Here is a 17,899-nt window from a genome sequence, read left to right as displayed (position 1 = left end):
AAATGCAGAATAAAAAAAAAATGAAGTTTTCTATATTTGTTAGATTGATTCGAAATATTTTTTAATTTATTTCATGATTTTTAAGATTTATTCTGAAATAGTCAGTCATTATATTTATGTTTAATCAATTCAGATCAATAAAATTTCCACTCTAAAGATATAGAAACTTGAGTTTTTTTTTTCTCTCCCCTTATTTATTTGTATTAATATTCCATTCATTTAATACAAACTTTTCTATTTCTATTTTTAAGTGGTTATTTTTTCTTTCATTGCTAGCTAGTTTGAATTCTCCTTTAATTTTTGTTCTTGCTTGATTAGTGCTTGATTGAAGCATTAAAGTTGTAAATTTTTTTTTGCTAAGCAAGAGAGAATATATTAATTAAGCAAAACATTACAACTTAGGCTAAACCAAGTGATACAAACCAACTAGGTTGGACTCTATCAACAAGGAATTAGCAACTCACAGCTATACAATGCACACAAACAAAAAGAACAAGGCACAAAGCCCATTACAAGGTTATAAACCAATCATAATCTCTCTTGCTCACAGTTTTTGGCAAAACTACTTGAATTCTGCCCTTAACCAATTGCTTCAAGCTGCTCACAGTGTGGCTAATAGTGGGGATTTGATTATCCCAGAAGCTTGCATTCCTGCTCTTCCAAATCAGGTACACAGCAGTACCAATAGCAGCAAAAATAACTTATTTTCTGAACTTAGAAACTCTGCTATGACCAATCTTTCTTACCAACTGATGCAAGGTACCAGCCATAGGAACACCCAATTTAAAGTTGTAAATTGGTTAGTTGCCTTTTGAGTGGGTATGACATGACCATTGACATGACATAAGTGAGAAAGAAGTATTGGGGGTTTTGCTCATATCTCATTAACATCACTCTGCTTTAATTATATAGATTGATTTGATTGTAAAACTAATTTGCTTGATTAGTGCTTGATGCTCAAACTCATGATCTTGCTTTCATTGATGTAAAGTTTTAAGCATCACTCCAATTCATCAACTCATGACTTTAATCAATCAAAAAAGAATATGTGTTATCAATATTAACAATTTCATGCCCAATATTTCAGTAACCACTTATGATAATAAAAAAATTATTTATGTTTTCTTTGTATACTCATAATATATATACATATATATATATTAAAGTATTTTTTTTAATTTTATTTTTTAAAGTATTCTAATCTTGAATGGAATTGTTAAAAAATGTAATAGAAAATAGAAAAAAAATATTATACTTAAATTTTAGCTGGCCTAATATGTTCCCCTAAAAGGTTCATAAATTTCTCACCCAATTTACAATTTGTAATTTAATAAATTTTATAAGTGCCTACAAGACAAATAAGTAAATTACTCAAAAAGTTCGTTAACTAAATTTAGTCCTTAAACAATATACTACATATGTAATACTCTGTATAATAAAATTTATAATATAGTAGAAAAAATATCATTTGCAGCGCCTGTAAAAGGGGCTTTTTACAGCATTTTTGAGCGCTGCAATTGTGATGGCTGCAAATAGTAGACTTTTATTACAGCGAACAAAAGCGCTACAAAAAGCCATTAATGGCAGCGCACAGTGTGTCACACGTGTTGCAAAAAGTCTATTTTTCGTAGCCTTTTGCAATACGCAGGCGCTGCAAAAAGCGATTTCAAAGCCACATTTCTGACACTATTCACAGCATTCACTTAACAGTACGCGCTATAAATAGTACATTTATTTTACAAAAAAAAAATCACTACGGTAATAATACATTGTTACTAGGTACTAGCCTCCATAACCTTTTTTGCGCAAACATTCAACATAAAATATTAGTAAAAAAAATGGGAGCCGGTAAAATTGATGAACCCGTGGCTCTAAAAGCTATTATAATTAAACATGACAATAATTTATTACATATGTTTGAGATGCCTCTCTGATCAACTGCAAAAGTATAGGATAATTGAGAATTGTTTCGGGAGATTAAAACTGAATTTAGCTGTAGTTGTTCAACTTATGGATTGAGCTCACCTCCGCACCACCAATGCAAAAGAGAACCACCAGAACATCGACCAGACTAACATAAGTTTGTACAGCATAACCGGAAAGCACCAAGCAATCACAACGAAAAGAAATGGTGATCTAGTACTGATATCTACAAAACCAGATGAAACAGTTCCTTCAGAAACTTCAACATACATCTTCTGACCCATCCTGCAGAGCGAAATCAAATAAATCATCTTAACAACCAATATTCATCAATTAGTGAACCCTTTCTTGATTTGGATAACTGTTGAAAATTTGAGGTTTAAACTACTAACAACTTTAGAAAATAATATCTTGACATATTCAGCTTCCTTAGCGCTAATTACCAAGCCTATGCAAACTTATTTTTAATAAGTGGCAACAGTTATAAAGGAATGAGTTTCCGCATCCATAATGTAAATTGTAACTTGCTCTAGAACTTGTTATAGTGACCCGCGGATTATAAGAAAAATAAACACATCATACAAATGAAAACAGAAAAGATGTCAAAACGTCAATTGCGTCCACTCCTACTTCTAGACAAAATAGCTACTACAGATAAAGGAAACAAGTATGTCTCTTTTATCTCGATAAAATTCAGACAATAGATACAACACAATGGAGGGAGAAGGATCAAACAAAAAAAAAAACATTGTATCAAACATTGTATCTTATACGAAGTAATACTTATATTACAGGAAGAGAAACTCTAATATGAGAGGAAAAAAATACCTCTAATCCAATCCTTTCTGGGTATATTTAAATGTGGTCTCTGTTGGAGTATCTTCATGAATTTTCTGAGCGACTCTGTGACTTGTATATGCGGTAGGCAGCAATACAAATAGTGGCATTACCAGAAACAGTCAATGCAGCTTGAAGTGCCACCAGTAACTACAAACATTAGAAAGTACAAACTAATTCAGAATTCCATCAGTTAGCATAGTTCAAAAAGCAGCCAGAGTAGTTGCCAATTTCCAAAACCTTGTTTCAAAAACGAAAAAGTATCATTACCTCAAGTGACTCAGCATTGTAAAAGAAATGCCATGTACATGCACACATTGCTCCCCCGAGTAAGGGTATCTAAAACAAATATCAAAATCAAGATAATATAAAAGGACAGTAATTTGCAACCAGTAAGTTAAGATAAAAGCATCCAAAGGAACATCTAATTATTAAACAAGAGTTACAAGAGCAACTGAACAGGAATCATAATATGCATACATCAGTAGTCAGTAACTCAGTAGAGCAAGACGTGTACAGGTTTTTGTACTTCAAAAAATTAATTTGCAATTCAATTTTGAATGGTCTAAGAGCTTTGCATCACCCATTGAATTTGGGTCATAGCTCATCATTGATGTTCTAAAAACAGGAATGGTGAAGTAGTTTAAAGCCTTGTCAATTTGTCATTACTTGTTTTCTGCCTTTTCCTTCGGTTACTAATAGAGATCTTTAAATATCAAAACAATACAATTAACCTGTGAAAGCAAGCCTGCCTAGTTAAGAAGCCCAAAGAAGACTAAAGATCAATATATGTGCAAATTAACCAGCTATCATCTATTAAGCCTATGAATTCTCCATACTAATGGCAAACAAGCATCTGATTATAACAATTTTATATTCACTTAATATTCCAAATTACTACAGAGCATCCTTCAAAGAATTACCATTACTAATAATACACTACAACGTCAAAAGCAGAGAAACATACATATTCACATCAGAAACTTAGGTCATGCTGTCGTTTTGGCATGCCAAGAGTCAATGAAAACATCAACGAAAGCAATAGCAACACCCCAACTAACCTAAGCTTGAATGAAAAAATCATACCCCAAGACATAGCATTGCAACAGGTAAAAGAGCAAGCTTAGCTAATCTTCAATGTGTACAACCAAAATCCTATACATCATCGTAGTATTGCAGTAACTAAAAGCATAAGTCAACCTAAGCTTCGATAAAAAATCATGGCATTGTAGTAGTTACTTAAGAGTACAAATTTATACAGGATTCAGTGACAAATCCATATCAATAGATAATTAAAGATACTAATAACAATGTTGTTCGAGACAAACGATGAAAGTCAATAGGGTATAATTAGAAAAACGAAGGCAATAGCATGTTACACAAACTCACCATTCCCCAAGAAAGACCCTTACAAGATTCATTCCCAGGTTTATCCCCATAATGCCACACCAAAGCCATTGCAATCACCCTTCCAAACACACAAAGTAGCAATTCAGAATAATTCAACCAGAGCCGATAAGTAAAAATTAACGGGTTTAATATACGCAACCCTAACGGCTAACTATAGGGATGTTGGGATTCGATCATATAAAAGAAAGCTTAACGTACAAAGTAGGAGCAGATAAGAACCAGAATCAACACAATCCAGATATTAGAGTTTGGATCATGATTTAATGGGCACCCGTAGGTAGTGAAATGAGCATTTTATTAATGAGCAGATCAAAATAGTGAGGAACATAGAACCGTCCTTGGTAAAATAAGGTAAAAAATGGTAAGGAAACAGAGAAAACAACTTGGGAAAAGTACCTTGCAGTCGACTATGGATTCTTGAGCACTATCCAAAACTATTAACACCACCATACAGTTTGAATTCAACAAGTCTCTCGTGAACGGCTTCACCTTTTTCACAACTATGGGTTTATTGCTGGACTCTGGACTCTTTCCTTCAGCCTCAAGCTGAGCCTTCTTCAGAAGACGCTCCTTCTTTGCAGCTTTATCCTCTGGCCTATACTTGAGAAGCATCTTGAACAGATTGGTAGCTAAAAACACATTGAATAGAATAGCAATATTATTTGCATGTGACACGAGACATGATACTCTGGGATATCTCATAATCTCATATCACTTCATTCATGGTATAAAATGAAAAAACAAAGGTACCTAGCCTATAACCCACCTTAAATGAACCCACTTTCTGCCCCGCAACACAAATAGAAACTGCGGAAATTTTCCAAAAAACATGTAGCACACAGGGTTTTATGGAAACATATACTACCAACTGCAAACATCAAATTAATAGTAGCACATTAAGCAGAGTTTGGGTATCATTGATCTTCACTCAAATAATCTCACTGGATCAGTGGAGAAGGTTTTCCAGTTGGAAACCAGGTTTTCAGACGGGTCTCTGACATATGTCGATCTTTCTGATAACATTTTCTCAAACGGGCATGAGAACATTGGCAAAGGATCTCAAACAGGAATTCAGTACCTAAATTTATCCAACAATTATCTTAAAAATGGATTGCCAACATCTATAGGGAAGATGGGATTAATGAAGACCTTGGATTTCAGCAGCAACCAATTAAACTCAGAATTGCCAGACTCGTTGGGAAATGCAAGTTCTTTGGAGGTACTAAAGTTACAAAGAAACCATTTGAATGGTAATATACCAAGTGATTTTCTGAAGCTGAGTAAACTGAGAGAATTGGATTTATCAGATAATCTCCTCAACGGACAGATTCCGACTGGTAAACCGCTCAGCGGTTTTCCATCTAGCTCTTATTCAAGAAACCAAGGTTTATGTGGAACACCTCTTCCTCCTTGTTAGATTTACATAATTGATTCTTTGGTTAAAACTAGACTAGAGTTGTTTTTATGCAAAATTTTGGTGTAAAAGTTAGAATCACACATTCATTCTCTTTGGACATACTATCATGATTCCTGCAGAAATTTTAAAGTCTTTATCTTTTGTTACAATCCAAACAGAAATGGACAAGTCTATAAAGTGGTGCTCGATATTGGAGTATGGGCCATACATCCATCATTTAATCAGGAACAAAAGTAGTGCTGTAGGTTGGTAAAATGTCCCAAAATTTTCAGGAAATTTATGCACAATACTCAGACTGTTCATTTAGTAGACATCAGTATAGACACTCTGACACTTTAATTAATTGAAATGTATTCACAATTTAGCAGTCGAACACTTGGAAACGTATCTGTGTGTCAGACACTAGAATCCGAGCCCGAGTATAACATTTGTTATAAAGTGCAATTTATGTTGATGCTCAGTTTCTTTAGAGCAAGGGCCAAGGGGCCATGTATTCATCATTATGTCAAAAACATAATTAATTTTACAGGTAGGGGTATTATTCCATTATGTCTATAATATCCTATATTTTATATCATATATGATTCATATGCATATAAATGACCCTGTTATCCATGTACAGTACATGTGCATCAGAGTAAAAACTTCATCTCCTCCGTCATGGGAGCTGTGATGAATTTCTTTTAAGAACTATACACATTCATACAAAGGTAGAATAACATATGCTTCTAAAAGAAAACTTTCTTTTTCCTCAAGTTTTCTCTCGGCACATGAGGTCTATCGTGCACCGAAGCCATGGCGAAGAAAACTGGAGGTAAATCGCGAAGCAATAATCATGGAAATTCAAAGAAGAAACCTCGTGGCCCTTCGTCCGATTCTCAAGCACTCAGAACTCGTCCCATTGATGAAGTTTTGGGAGTGGAGGCATTGGATTTTGGATTGGAGAATAAAATTTTGACGCCGAAATCTGGATTACAACACCTGTAGTTATGATCGGAAGTAAGGCACTCATTCAATGAATGGATGCAGGAAATTCACAAATTGGCCTCAGTTGTTCGTAATCCTCAAACCAGAGCAAATGTATACATTGGTATGGTCTCTGTTCCCATTTTACAGCAATTCAATGAATCTAGTGTTCATGATAGTTTGGATAATGATGAATCTAGTGATCATGATAGCTCTGATAATGAATCGAAGGATTTGAGTGTTCAAAATGATAGTCCTGTTCAGATTGAATTGGATGATATTCAGGAGGAGGTGGAATTCTGGAGTTCATCTGTGATTTGCTATATTATAGGGGCAAATCCACCTACTCATGTCATGGATGGTTTTGTTAGGCGTATTTGGAGAAAATTTAATGTGGACAAGGTGATTATGGTGAAAAAAGGGATTTATCTAGTTCGTTTTCTCACCATGGACATGAGGGATAAGGTTCTGCTTGGCCATCATTTTTTTTATAGCAAACCAGTTATTGTTAACCCTTGGAGTGTAGAGATGGATATTGAGAAAGAGGAAGTCAAATCTGTTCCAATATGGGTTCAAATGCAATTGAACTTTAAATATTGGGGTGAGAAATCTTTGTTCAAGATTGTGCATCAGTTTGGGAAGCCTATTAAGAGGGATGCTGCAACAGTAAATAGGGATAAATTGCAATTTGCTAGAGTATTGGTGGATATGCCTCTTACACAAGACTTGCCTTCTCATACTGACTTCATGGATGAACATGGAGTTTTGACCAAAGTGGCACTCACTTTTGAGTGGAATCCTACCACTTGTGGCAAATGTAAGAAGGTGGGACATAGAACTGATGAATGTAGGACAGGTTCCAAGAGAGTTTGGGTACAGAAACAGGTGGTGGTGCCATCTGTGGAAGCCCCAATTGAGGTGGATCAGGAAGGCTTTCAAAGAGCACTCAGACCAATTAGAGTGAGGTCTAATGACCCTGAACCTACACAACTTAATAATACCTTTCAACTTTTGAACACTGAGCAAGGGGGAGATGATGCTAATGAGCAAAATGTAGTAGTTGTGGGTGGTTCTGGAGAAAAGATAGGGGGGAGTGTAGGGAGGGGGAACCCTCCATCCTCTTATGGATAGAATCCTCTCTTGGAATGTCAGAGGTCTCAATCTGATCCAGAAACAAGATATTGTGAGACAACTCATTCACAAGTATCATGTTGGATTGGTTGGGCTTCTGGAGCACAAGGTAAAGACTGCCAATCTAGGTAAGCTTTACCAGAGAATGTTTAGTACTTGGTGTTTTACAAGCAATGCTAGCTACCATGATGGAGGGAGGATCATTGTGGCATGGAATCCTAATAGTTTCATAGTGAACATTATTGTTGTAACTAGTCAATTTGTTCACTGTTCTGTTACTCCAGTGGGAAGTACAACTAAATTTTTATGTACTTTCATCTATGCATTCAATGAAAAGAATGCTAGAGAGGAGTTGTGGAGAGATTTGAGGCACCTGAATACTCATGATCCATGGGTGATATGTGGGGACTTCAACTGTGTCATGGCTTTGAATGAAAGAATTGGTGCTCCAGTGAGGACTAGTGAGATCACTTCCATGTGTGCTTATATGCAGTATTGTGGCATGGAGGATGTTAAGAGTGTAGGCAATTTGTACACTTGGAACAACAAGCAACAAGGAATGGCTAGAGTATTTTCAAAAATTGACAGAATCATGGCTAATACTGATTGGCAGAATGAGTATGGGTCTGCAGAAGCTTGTTTCATGAATGAAGGTTCTTTTGATCACTCTCCAAGTCCACCTACAGTGTATCCTAGGAATTCAGGAGGGAAGAAACCCTTCAAATATTTTACAATGTGGAGAAATGCTCTGGATTTTAATACAATTGTCCAAGAACAATGGAACACTCAAATTCAAGGAAGTAAGATGTTCACTGTTGTAACAAAACCGAAAAAAGTAAAAGCAGCTTTGAAGGAGCTGAATAGAGCTGGGTTTAGTGATGTCCATGCTGCTGATCTTAAAGCTCACCATGAAATGATTGCAGGTCAAACTGCAATGCATTTAAATCCAGCTAATCAAGCTTTAGCTGATGCAGAATTACAAGCTGTGCAGGAGTACAGAACAAAACACAAAGCTTATCTGGAATTTCTGAAGCAGAAAGCAAAACTAGAATGGCTCAAAGCAGGTGATGAAAACACAGCATTGTTTCACCAGAGTATCAGAAGTAGAAACACTCATAACCAGATTTACAGCATACATGACATGAATGGGGTTTGGACTGACACTGCAGATGGTGTTTCTAAAGCTTTCTTGGATTTTTATTCCACTTTGTGGGTAGCACTCATTCTAATAGACCTGATGCTCTCAGTCAGATTGTTCAAGCAGGTCCAATGGTTACAGATCAACACAAGCAGATTTTGAATGTTCCTTACACTTATGATGAAGTTAAGAAAGCTTTGTTTTCAATTCCTGGTATTAAGGCTCCAGGACCTGATGGTTTTGGGACCTTCTTCTATAGAGACACATGGAACATTGTGGGAGAGGATGTAGTTGCTGCTGTGCTAGATGTGTTGCAGCATGGGAAACTGTTAAAAGAAATCAATCATACTGCCATTACGTTTATTCCAAAGACCAAGTGCCCTAAGAATGTGAGTGAATTCAGGCCACTTTCTTGCTGTAATACACTTTACAAGTGTGTAACTAAAGTCTTGTGTGGGAGACTCAGACAAATCCTTCCTGATTTAATTCTTGAGAATCAAGGGGGATTTGTACATGGGAGGTATATTGTACACAATATTATGGTGGTTCAGGATTTGGTGAAACATTATGGTAGAAAAGATGTGAAGCCTAGCTGCTTAATGAAGATTGATCTGCAGAAGGCCTATGATACAGTGGATTGGAATTTTCTGCTTCAAATGTTGGAGCAGTTAGGTTTTCCTAAGAAGTTTGTTGATCTAATTATGGAATGTGTGACTACCCCCATGTTTTCTCTGGTTATCAATGGCTCTTTTCATGGTTTTTTCAAATCTAAAAGGGGGCTGAGACAAGGGGATCCCATGTCCCCTCTGCTGTTTGTAATCTGTATGGAGTATCTTTCCAGAATATTTCATCAAATGAGTGAGCTTCCCATGTTCCAGTTTCATCCAAGATGCAGAGAGTTAAAGTTGACACATTTGTGTTTTGCTGATGATCTTATTCTGTGCTGCAAAGGTGAATTTCCTTCAATATATTTGCTACTTCAAGCTTTCAAGTTGTTCTCTGATTCATCTGGTTTAATGGCAAATAAGAAAAAATCATCTATCTATTGTTATGGCATGGCTGAAGATGATGGGAAGAGAGTAGTGTCAGCTTCTGGTTTTACTAGAAGTACCTTACCTTTCAAGTATCTGGGTGTGCCTATCTGTGCTAAAAAGATTACTGCTGCACAATGTGAAATGTTAGTGGATAAGATGATTCTCAGAATCAAAGTGTGGAGTTCTAGAAACCTCTCCTACACAGCAAGAGTTCTTCTGATTAATTCTGTTTTGCTGAGTTTGCATAGTTATTGGGCTCAGATTTATATCTTGCCTAAGAAGGTTCTGAAAGAGATCTCCATGGTGTGTAGGTCATTTATGTGGAGTGGGCAAGCTTATAGTAGCAAACCAAGTAACATTTCTTGGAAAAGTTCTTGTTGTGAGAAGAAAGAAGGTGGTCTTGGCTTCAGAGATATTCTGACATGGAATACTGCAGCTATTGGCAAGTATGTGTGGGCTGTGGCCACAAAGCAAGACAGTATATGGATCAAATGGGTGAGCTCTGTATATGTCAAGGATGGGTAATGGTGGGAGTACCAGCCTAACAATTCTGCAAGCTGGTACTGGAGAAAGATTTGTGAAACAAAAGAAGTTCTGAAGCAATACTACACTATTGCTGAATTTAGCAGTATGTCCTGCTATTCTGTGAAAGATGTGTATAAAAAACTTACAGGTCCAAAACCCCTGGTGCACTGGGATCATATGGTTTGGAATAGATTGAATACACCTAAGCACAAGTTCATTTGTTGGATGGCTGTTCAGGATAGGTTACAAACAGCTGCAAGATTAGCCAGAATTGGTGTTTGCTCCTCTCCAAACTGTCTATTGTGTGATCAGCAAGAAGAGGTCCATGATCATCTGTTTTTTTCTTGCCCTTATAGCAAGAGGTGTATTGAGGAGATCAAGAGTTGAGTTGGCTTTCACACTACTCATAGTGGGCTTCAGATTCTTATTAGCAGAATTGGTAATAGTCATCAAACCAAATTTCGAAGGCAAGTCTGGTATGCTGCATTAGCAGCAACTGTGTATTCTGTATGGAGGAGTAGGAATGGCAGTTTATGGGATAAGTGTATCCCAACTGTGCATAACACTGTTACTAGAATCAAGCAGATTGTGAGAGATCGAATTAGAAGTGTAATGCCTAGAAAAGTAAGTCGAAAGGATAGCTTATGGTTTTTAACTCTTTAAGAGTTGTTTAGTTGTTTTGCTTTCTCCTTTGTGAAAGGGTCCAACCTAATTGGTTCGTTTCCTTTGGAGTTAGCCTTGCTTGTAATCTGTTTTTGGTGATTAATATTATCCTTTCTTACTTAGAAAAAAGAAAAAAAAAAAAACATATGCTTCTGCAAAATTAGACTCCTTTTTTTTTCACATAAATTAATCTTACAGTATTCCAGCATGAATCAATTCTATAAGGACTCTTAATTCATCCCTAATACACAATTCAAACACATTCGGAAAATATACAAGTAGTAAGCACCAAAATATATTAATCCTGATTATCATGAAAAAAAATCTATAAAATAACAACAATAACAAAAATACCAGATAAATTAATTAAATAGCCATAAAATTACAGATCAACAACAATTAAGCAAAAATTATTCCAAAAATAAATACCTTGGGGAATCCTCATCGCCTACTCGACTTTCATATGAATTTCACAAAGAACACAAGCTTCATCTTCAAGCATATTTCTCATATCTTCAACTTTTCAAGATCTGTTTCAATTTTATTCAAAACAAGTTAGGGAAAAAAAGAGGTTAGAAAGGAAATAAGATCTAGGAAGAGAGAGAAAAACGAAAGCCGACATCAGTAAACTCGCCCTGAAGATCTTGTTGATCTCCATACTTCTTCTCCATACTTTTCGTTCTCCAGTGAATGGCGTTCAGGGAAATCAAGTAGATCTGTCAAAATAATGCACAAATAATAAATTATCAAAATTACCAAAAAATTATGGAAAGCTAAAGATTAAAAATAAAAAGATCTAAGGACTTACAATTCGGAGTAGGTTGAAGAAAATCACTCACCTCTCTAGTCGACAATCTCAATGATGTATTCCTCCACCCAAATCATGACCAAAAGTCGGCCTTGACCGATTACTAATAAAAGCATAGAATTGAAGATCTTGGAAGATTATGGAATGGGGGATAGAATTAGAGTGAGAGATTGTGAGAGGAGAATGAGAGGTTGGGCGGAGGTCTTGGGTAAGGGATTCTAGATCTGAATTTGTTAATGTTGATCGCTGATAATACATGAGTTTCTCGCAGCAAAGGATAATCCAACGCGCTGCAATTTTTTATCTTTATTTTTAATTTAATTATCGCAGCGTTTACCTAGGAAACAGAGTTGCAAATTTCTCATTTAATACATTGACCCGCGTTGACTATGTGAAGTCGCAGCGAGTGAGAGTTGCAACCGAGGGGTTGCAAATGGAGTTTTTTTCTACTAGTAGGTTAGTGAAACTTTTTTGTAAAATAATTTAAAAATGATGTGAATACCCGGGGCAATAACACTAGCTAGTTCAAATCCTAAAAACCAAATTAAAGAGAAAATAGTGGACGAATAAAATAAAATATGAAAAAATTTCATCCAAACCACCAATACAAGAGAATCAATATATTAACAAAGGAAAATGGAAACAAAAAAAACAACAAATCCGTTTTTAGGTAAACGATGCTCCAAATGACATTGCAAGGCCTAGAGCCACCTTGCATAACCCCAATCGGAACACCAATGTTGATATCATTGCACGTAGCATTAAGATCCGCAAGAAAGTGATTATACCACCTATAGTCCGCCGTAACCTTGATTAAAAGACTCACTTGGCCGTGCTCGAGGTCTGTGGCCATTGAAAAGGCGGTAAAACTATCGCGAACAGGAACTGATGACGCCTTAACAATAACAGGTAGTGAGCTGTTAAGAATGGAATCATCACACGTAGGGTAATCAGGACAAAAGGAATGTACCGAAGAACCAGAGATGGGGAAATGTTTTTGGTAGAAGTTGTAGAACACGGAGACGTTGGCTTCTTTGTAGAGGGTGCCATGATTAGGGTTTTCGATCCGAAAGGTGATGTTAAGGCCAACACTAAGAGTGTTTGGAGTAGCAGGAGTGTTGCCAATTTGGTTTAGGGTGAAGGGTGTTATTGTATTAACAGATTGGATTTCAAAATTTGGGGACTTTGGTATTCTAAACAGTAGTATAATTAGCCATATACTTGATATTTGTATCAATGTTTGTGCACAAGATATGCACAATCGGAGCTTCAAGCTCATTCGTCGCGAGATGGATGGATAAACCATAGATCAATGAGATCACAACCAACAATTAACAATTTGGTTGCAATGCAAGAATCGACCAATATCTTATCTAGTATCCTTAATTTGGTTGTAAACTAAGGGAAAATGGGGATCGGAGATTTTGGAATAATTGTTGTAAAATTTTTGGAATTCAAATCCTCTCGAGTAATTTTCTCTAGAGTTTTCATACAATAGTTTCAATCCTCCAGATTCAAAACCGTGCATCACATATTATGTAACTTTTTGGAATTAATGATTCGAGTAATATACGTTGGTTGTTTTGCTTGATTTACTAAGTCAAATTCTTGTTTTGCAGCCTTGATTTGAACAAATGGGCCAAGTGGGGATCGTGTATAACTGTATGAGTTCCTTGATTTTTGGAGCTAACCACTTTGTGTGGGTTTACGGTTGGAGAAAACCTAGAGTAGAATAATATAACTTGATCCCTTCTTTTAGGCCCATTAGCCAATTTAATTTTTTGGACCAAAATTATTTGTTATTTATTGTGTATTCTATTCAACTGATTTTCACTTATTATTTCTGAACTTATCTTAACTTATCCCCGGAATCCTTGTTCCTTCCTTGTGTTCTTCAGCTTAACGTTAATTGTGTTTTGACCTAAAACAGGAAACTTTTCAGAAATATAGGTCACGCTTATGCCACAATATTCATCACTATCATTACCCCATTGCCTCAAATAGGCTCCCGCAAGAATCAGGGTAAGGGGGGTGGGACGTACGCAACCTTACCCCTACAATTGCAGAGAGATTGTTTCCAATTGACCCAAAAGCGATAACGGGACGACCATCTTCTACTTTATGGAAATGAAGCGAAGAGGTATTAAGAGCCATTTTTATTTAGTCAATTACATCCCACAGCCAAAAGAACAAATGAATATTGGGATCCATCGGAAATGGACAAGCTCATGCAACTACACAAATTAAAAATAAATATATTCCATCTAGAATATAAAAAGAGTTACCGTATGATTAAAAAATAAAAGAGTGAACTTTAAAGTAACAACAATTATTTTATTTTCTTATAGCAATTAACAAGAAATTAATTCATACTACGAAGAAACTTGAAGAAATTTCTTAAAGTGTCAATCTTTCTGTAAAATATTGTTCTATTTTGAGAGCAAATCTGGTCTTTTGTTTTGTGGTTTGTATCGATTTCAACACTGTGGATGCGCTTATGAATCTCTAGCCATTGTAACCTAGTACATGGACTATATATATGCAAAGGTGGCCATACATGTGAGCACACCTAGCATTCCAATTGTACAAAAAACAAGCTTACAACAAGCATAAAAGGACAAATTTTAAAAACAGAAAAGAATCATATGTGCTAAGAAACACAATAAGGACTAATTATTCTATTCTTAATTGTTGTTGATGTGCATATTACTTCATCCCCTCCTCAAGTATGGTATAAAATCTAACTTGCCACAAAGAAACATGTGTTGCTGCTCAGACAATCCTTTTTTCATGATATGATATCTGCTAACCGAAGAGAAGATCTAACAAAAACAGTGTAGAGGAATTCATTCTCCATATGTTCACTAATATAATGACAATCTTTATTAAGGTGCTTTGTCCTTTCATGAAATATTAGGTTTTTTTGGCAATATGCATTGTTGATTTATTGTCACAGTATAAGGGAATGAGTTTTGGAATCTGAACCTGCAATTCTTCTAGGATACCATCCACCCATACCATTTCACTTGTAGTTTGAGACATGCTTCAGTACTCAGATTCACATGAAGATTTTGAAACAGTCTTTTGCCTCTTAGTTTTCCATGAAACTAAAGAAGCTCCTACGAAGACACAATATCAAGTTAAGGGCCGAAAAGTAAAAGCACATGATCCATTGTCTGCATCAGAATATGCCATCAAGTATTTATGTGATTTTCTAGGATAGAACAATCCCCAATTATATGTTCCTTTCAGGTATCTAACACCATCTAAGGCGACATGCCAATATGGTTCTCTAGGGCAACCCATGAATTGGCTAAGTTGCTGGATAGAATAAGAAATGACAAGTCTACTTAGATTTGATTTAAGTAGAGTAATTTACCAATCAGTCTTCTATATCTCTTAGGATCTTCTAAGGCTTCACCACCTTCAGTGGACGACTTAACATTTGAGGGGAAAGGAGCTACAGCAGCTTTGCAATCCACCATATTTTTATGATGCAAAAGATCTGCAACATATTTTCTTTAACTAAGGAGAGTTCCTCTTTCACTTCTGGAGACCTACGAACATAGAAAGTATCTTAACGTACCTAAATCTTTCAATGTGAACTCTACTTGTAAATCTGATTTTAGAGTCTTGTTGTATTCCTCATCATCTCCTGTTATCAGAAAGTCATCTACATATACTAGCACTATGCAACATTTTCCATATTTCTTTCTTTAAAATAGAGAATAATCTATGAATGTCTGACAGAAATCCCTAAGCTTGAGGAATTTAGTCACTTCCACATTCCATTGTCTTGAAACATGTTTTAGACCATATAGAATTCTTATCAGCTCACTTACCTTCTCCTCTGGAACTTTGGTATATCCCTTGGGTGTCTTCATATACACCTTTTCATTTAGAAATCCGTGAAGATATACATTATTAATGTCCAACTGGTGCATTTTCCAATTTTGAATTGTTGCCAAAGCAATCAGAATTCTGATAGTTGCAAATTTTGCAACTGGTGAAAAGGTGTACTTATAATCCTTTCCCTTTTCCTGTTTGTCTCCCATTGAAACCAATTTATCCTAAAGTCTTATGACATTTCCATCTCTGTCTTTCTTCATAATGTAGGCCCATTCCGAGTCTAAGATTCTCTTGTTTGGAGGTAGCTCACAAAACTTCCAAGTACCATTCTTTTCAATTGCCTTGAATTCCTCATTCCTATCTTGTCTCCAACCTTCTTCCTATGCAGCTTGATTATAAGTATAAGTTTATATGACCTTTATTACATTTTTAAATGAAATAATGTAATCCTCACTGTAAAAATCATTATCTGCTAATTTGTGGGCATAAAGGTGACAGATCATCATGATCCATCAAATTACTAGGAGGAAATTAAGTGTACTTAAAATCTTTGAGATGTCCAGGGACATGTCTGTCTCTCACTGATCTCCTTATTTAGGGTATGTTCTCAACATCTAATTCTTGTTGCACCATTTCTTCCTATTCAAAAAAATGGTGTACATCCTAAACATGGTTATGTGGTTGCTCTTCTGTTGGTGTTGTTTCAACACCATGGTCTTGTCTTTCCTCAGATTCTATATACACCCCCACTATTAGGATTCGTAAGGGGAATTGTGTCTAGTTTAGCCTTGGTTTCATTCTTGTTCATTAGTAGGTGTATAAAAGGCAATATATTTTCCTTAAGTACCACATCTCTACTCACAAAAATTATTTTCTTCTCTAGATCATAAAGTTTATATCCCTTTTGAGCATAAGGATACCCAACTAAAATACTCATTTTTCCCCTTTCATCAAACTATAGCAAAGACATCCTATAGTCCTCAAATGATCATACTTGTGACTCTTCCCCATCAATCTCTCATAAAGTGTTTTCCACTCTATCACCTACTCGGAAGAATATTTACGATGTGAGTGGCTGCCAGAATAGACTCACCCCATAAGTATTTTTGCAAGCCTGCATGTATTCTCAAAGCCCTTGCAGTTTCTGTGAGAAATATGTGTTTTCTCTCAACTCTTCCATTATGTTGTGGGACTCCAGGAATGCTTCTTTGATGAACTATTCCTTTATTCCCAAGTATGATTTTACATTTAGATTGCACAATCTCTGTACCATTATCACTCGTAAAGGTTTTTACTCTAACATTGAATTGATTTTCTATGTTAGCAAGAAAATTTTATATCACCCCACACACTTGTTCTTTGCTAGTTAGCAAGTGAGTCCAAGTAACTCTTTTGTAATCATCTAAAATCGTGAGGAAATATGTTGCCCATTGACATTTGCAGTTCTATATTCTCCCCACAAGTCTATCTGTATAAGATAAAAAAAATACCCTTGGAAATATTATGACTAACGGGAAAAGGAAGTCTGTGATGTTTAGCCACGGAGCATGTGTCACAACCAAAACTTGTAACTGATTGACAATAACAAACTTCAAATGTTGTAATTTTGACAAAGAACCATGTCTTAGTCTAGCATGCATCATGTCCAAGGTGATAGAATTATTATAAACAATTATCTTGGAACTACTAACTGAGTTTGAAGTTATTACACCAACAAGACTCTTTTGATTGTCAAAAATACCTCCTCCTTGCTCCTTTGATATGCTCTCATGGTCCTGAAATATCCACCCCCATCAAAAATTATCTCCAGATTTCTAGTATCGATTAACTTACTCAAAGACAACAAGTTGTGTCTAAAATCTGGTAAATACAAGACATTGAGAGGCCTTATTTTTGGTGCCAGACCAACAACACCAATTTGATCAACTTTTCTAAGAGTTCCATCAGGAAGCATGACATTAACTGCTTTCTTTAATGATTTTAAATCACTTAAGAGATTTATATTTCCTGCCATATGATCTGAAGCCCCAGAATCTATTCTCTATGAGTTGCAATCAAAGATATCAGAAATACAGCTGCATTTGAAGCAGAAATAATACCTGCAAAATTACTCATGTTGTTTGTTCTGTTATGGGAACTTCCTGCATGCACATTGTTCCTCCTGGAATGCTTTGAGTACTTCATGTACAATTGCAGAT

The 17,899-nt window shown here is 35.8% G+C and overlaps 1 protein-coding gene across 3 annotated transcripts; it reads right to left on the bottom strand.

Moving 5' to 3' along the window:
• Positions 1-1,703: 1,703 nt before the first annotated feature.
• On the bottom strand, positions 1,704-12,205 carry LOC110776580 (uncharacterized). Of its 3 annotated transcripts, none has more exons than XM_056834794.1 (7): positions 11,884-12,205; positions 11,679-11,760; positions 11,474-11,574; positions 4,567-4,799; positions 3,031-3,099; positions 2,752-2,910; positions 1,704-2,208 (listed from the first exon to the last, which is right to left on the bottom strand). In XM_056834794.1, exons 3-6 carry the CDS (start codon positions 11,487-11,489, stop codon positions 2,806-2,808), a joined length of 423 nt encoding a protein of 140 aa, XP_056690772.1. In that variant the 5' UTR covers positions 11,490-11,574; positions 11,679-11,760; positions 11,884-12,205; the 3' UTR covers positions 1,704-2,208; positions 2,752-2,805. The 3 variants fall into 3 exon arrangements, with proteins under 3 accessions (XP_056690772.1, XP_021836828.1, XP_056690775.1); XM_021981136.2 differs by having other exon boundaries at positions 11,665-11,760; positions 11,884-12,203; XM_056834797.1 differs by lacking the exons at positions 11,474-11,574; positions 11,679-11,760; positions 11,884-12,205 and adding an exon at positions 4,937-5,935.
• Positions 12,206-17,899: the final 5,694 nt, after the last annotated feature.

This window comes from Spinacia oleracea, chromosome 1 (genome assembly GCF_020520425.1).
Source record: "Spinacia oleracea cultivar Varoflay chromosome 1, BTI_SOV_V1, whole genome shotgun sequence".
Lineage (NCBI taxonomy): Eukaryota > Viridiplantae > Streptophyta > Magnoliopsida > Caryophyllales > Amaranthaceae > Spinacia > Spinacia oleracea.
This window is presented reverse-complemented; position numbering and strand designations above follow the sequence as displayed.

What these genes read in the sequence shown, in the direction of transcription:
- LOC110776580 (XM_056834794.1), bottom strand. An exon ending in AATCCATAGTCGACTGCAAG is followed by an intron (nt 3,100 to 4,566) that starts GTACTTTTCCCA and finishes TATTTGTTTTAG; the next exon opens with ATACCCTTACTCGGGGGAGC. An exon ending in ACAATGCTGAGTCACTTGAG is followed by an intron (nt 2,911 to 3,030) that starts GTAATGATACTT and finishes TAATGTTTGTAG; the next exon opens with TTACTGGTGGCACTTCAAGC.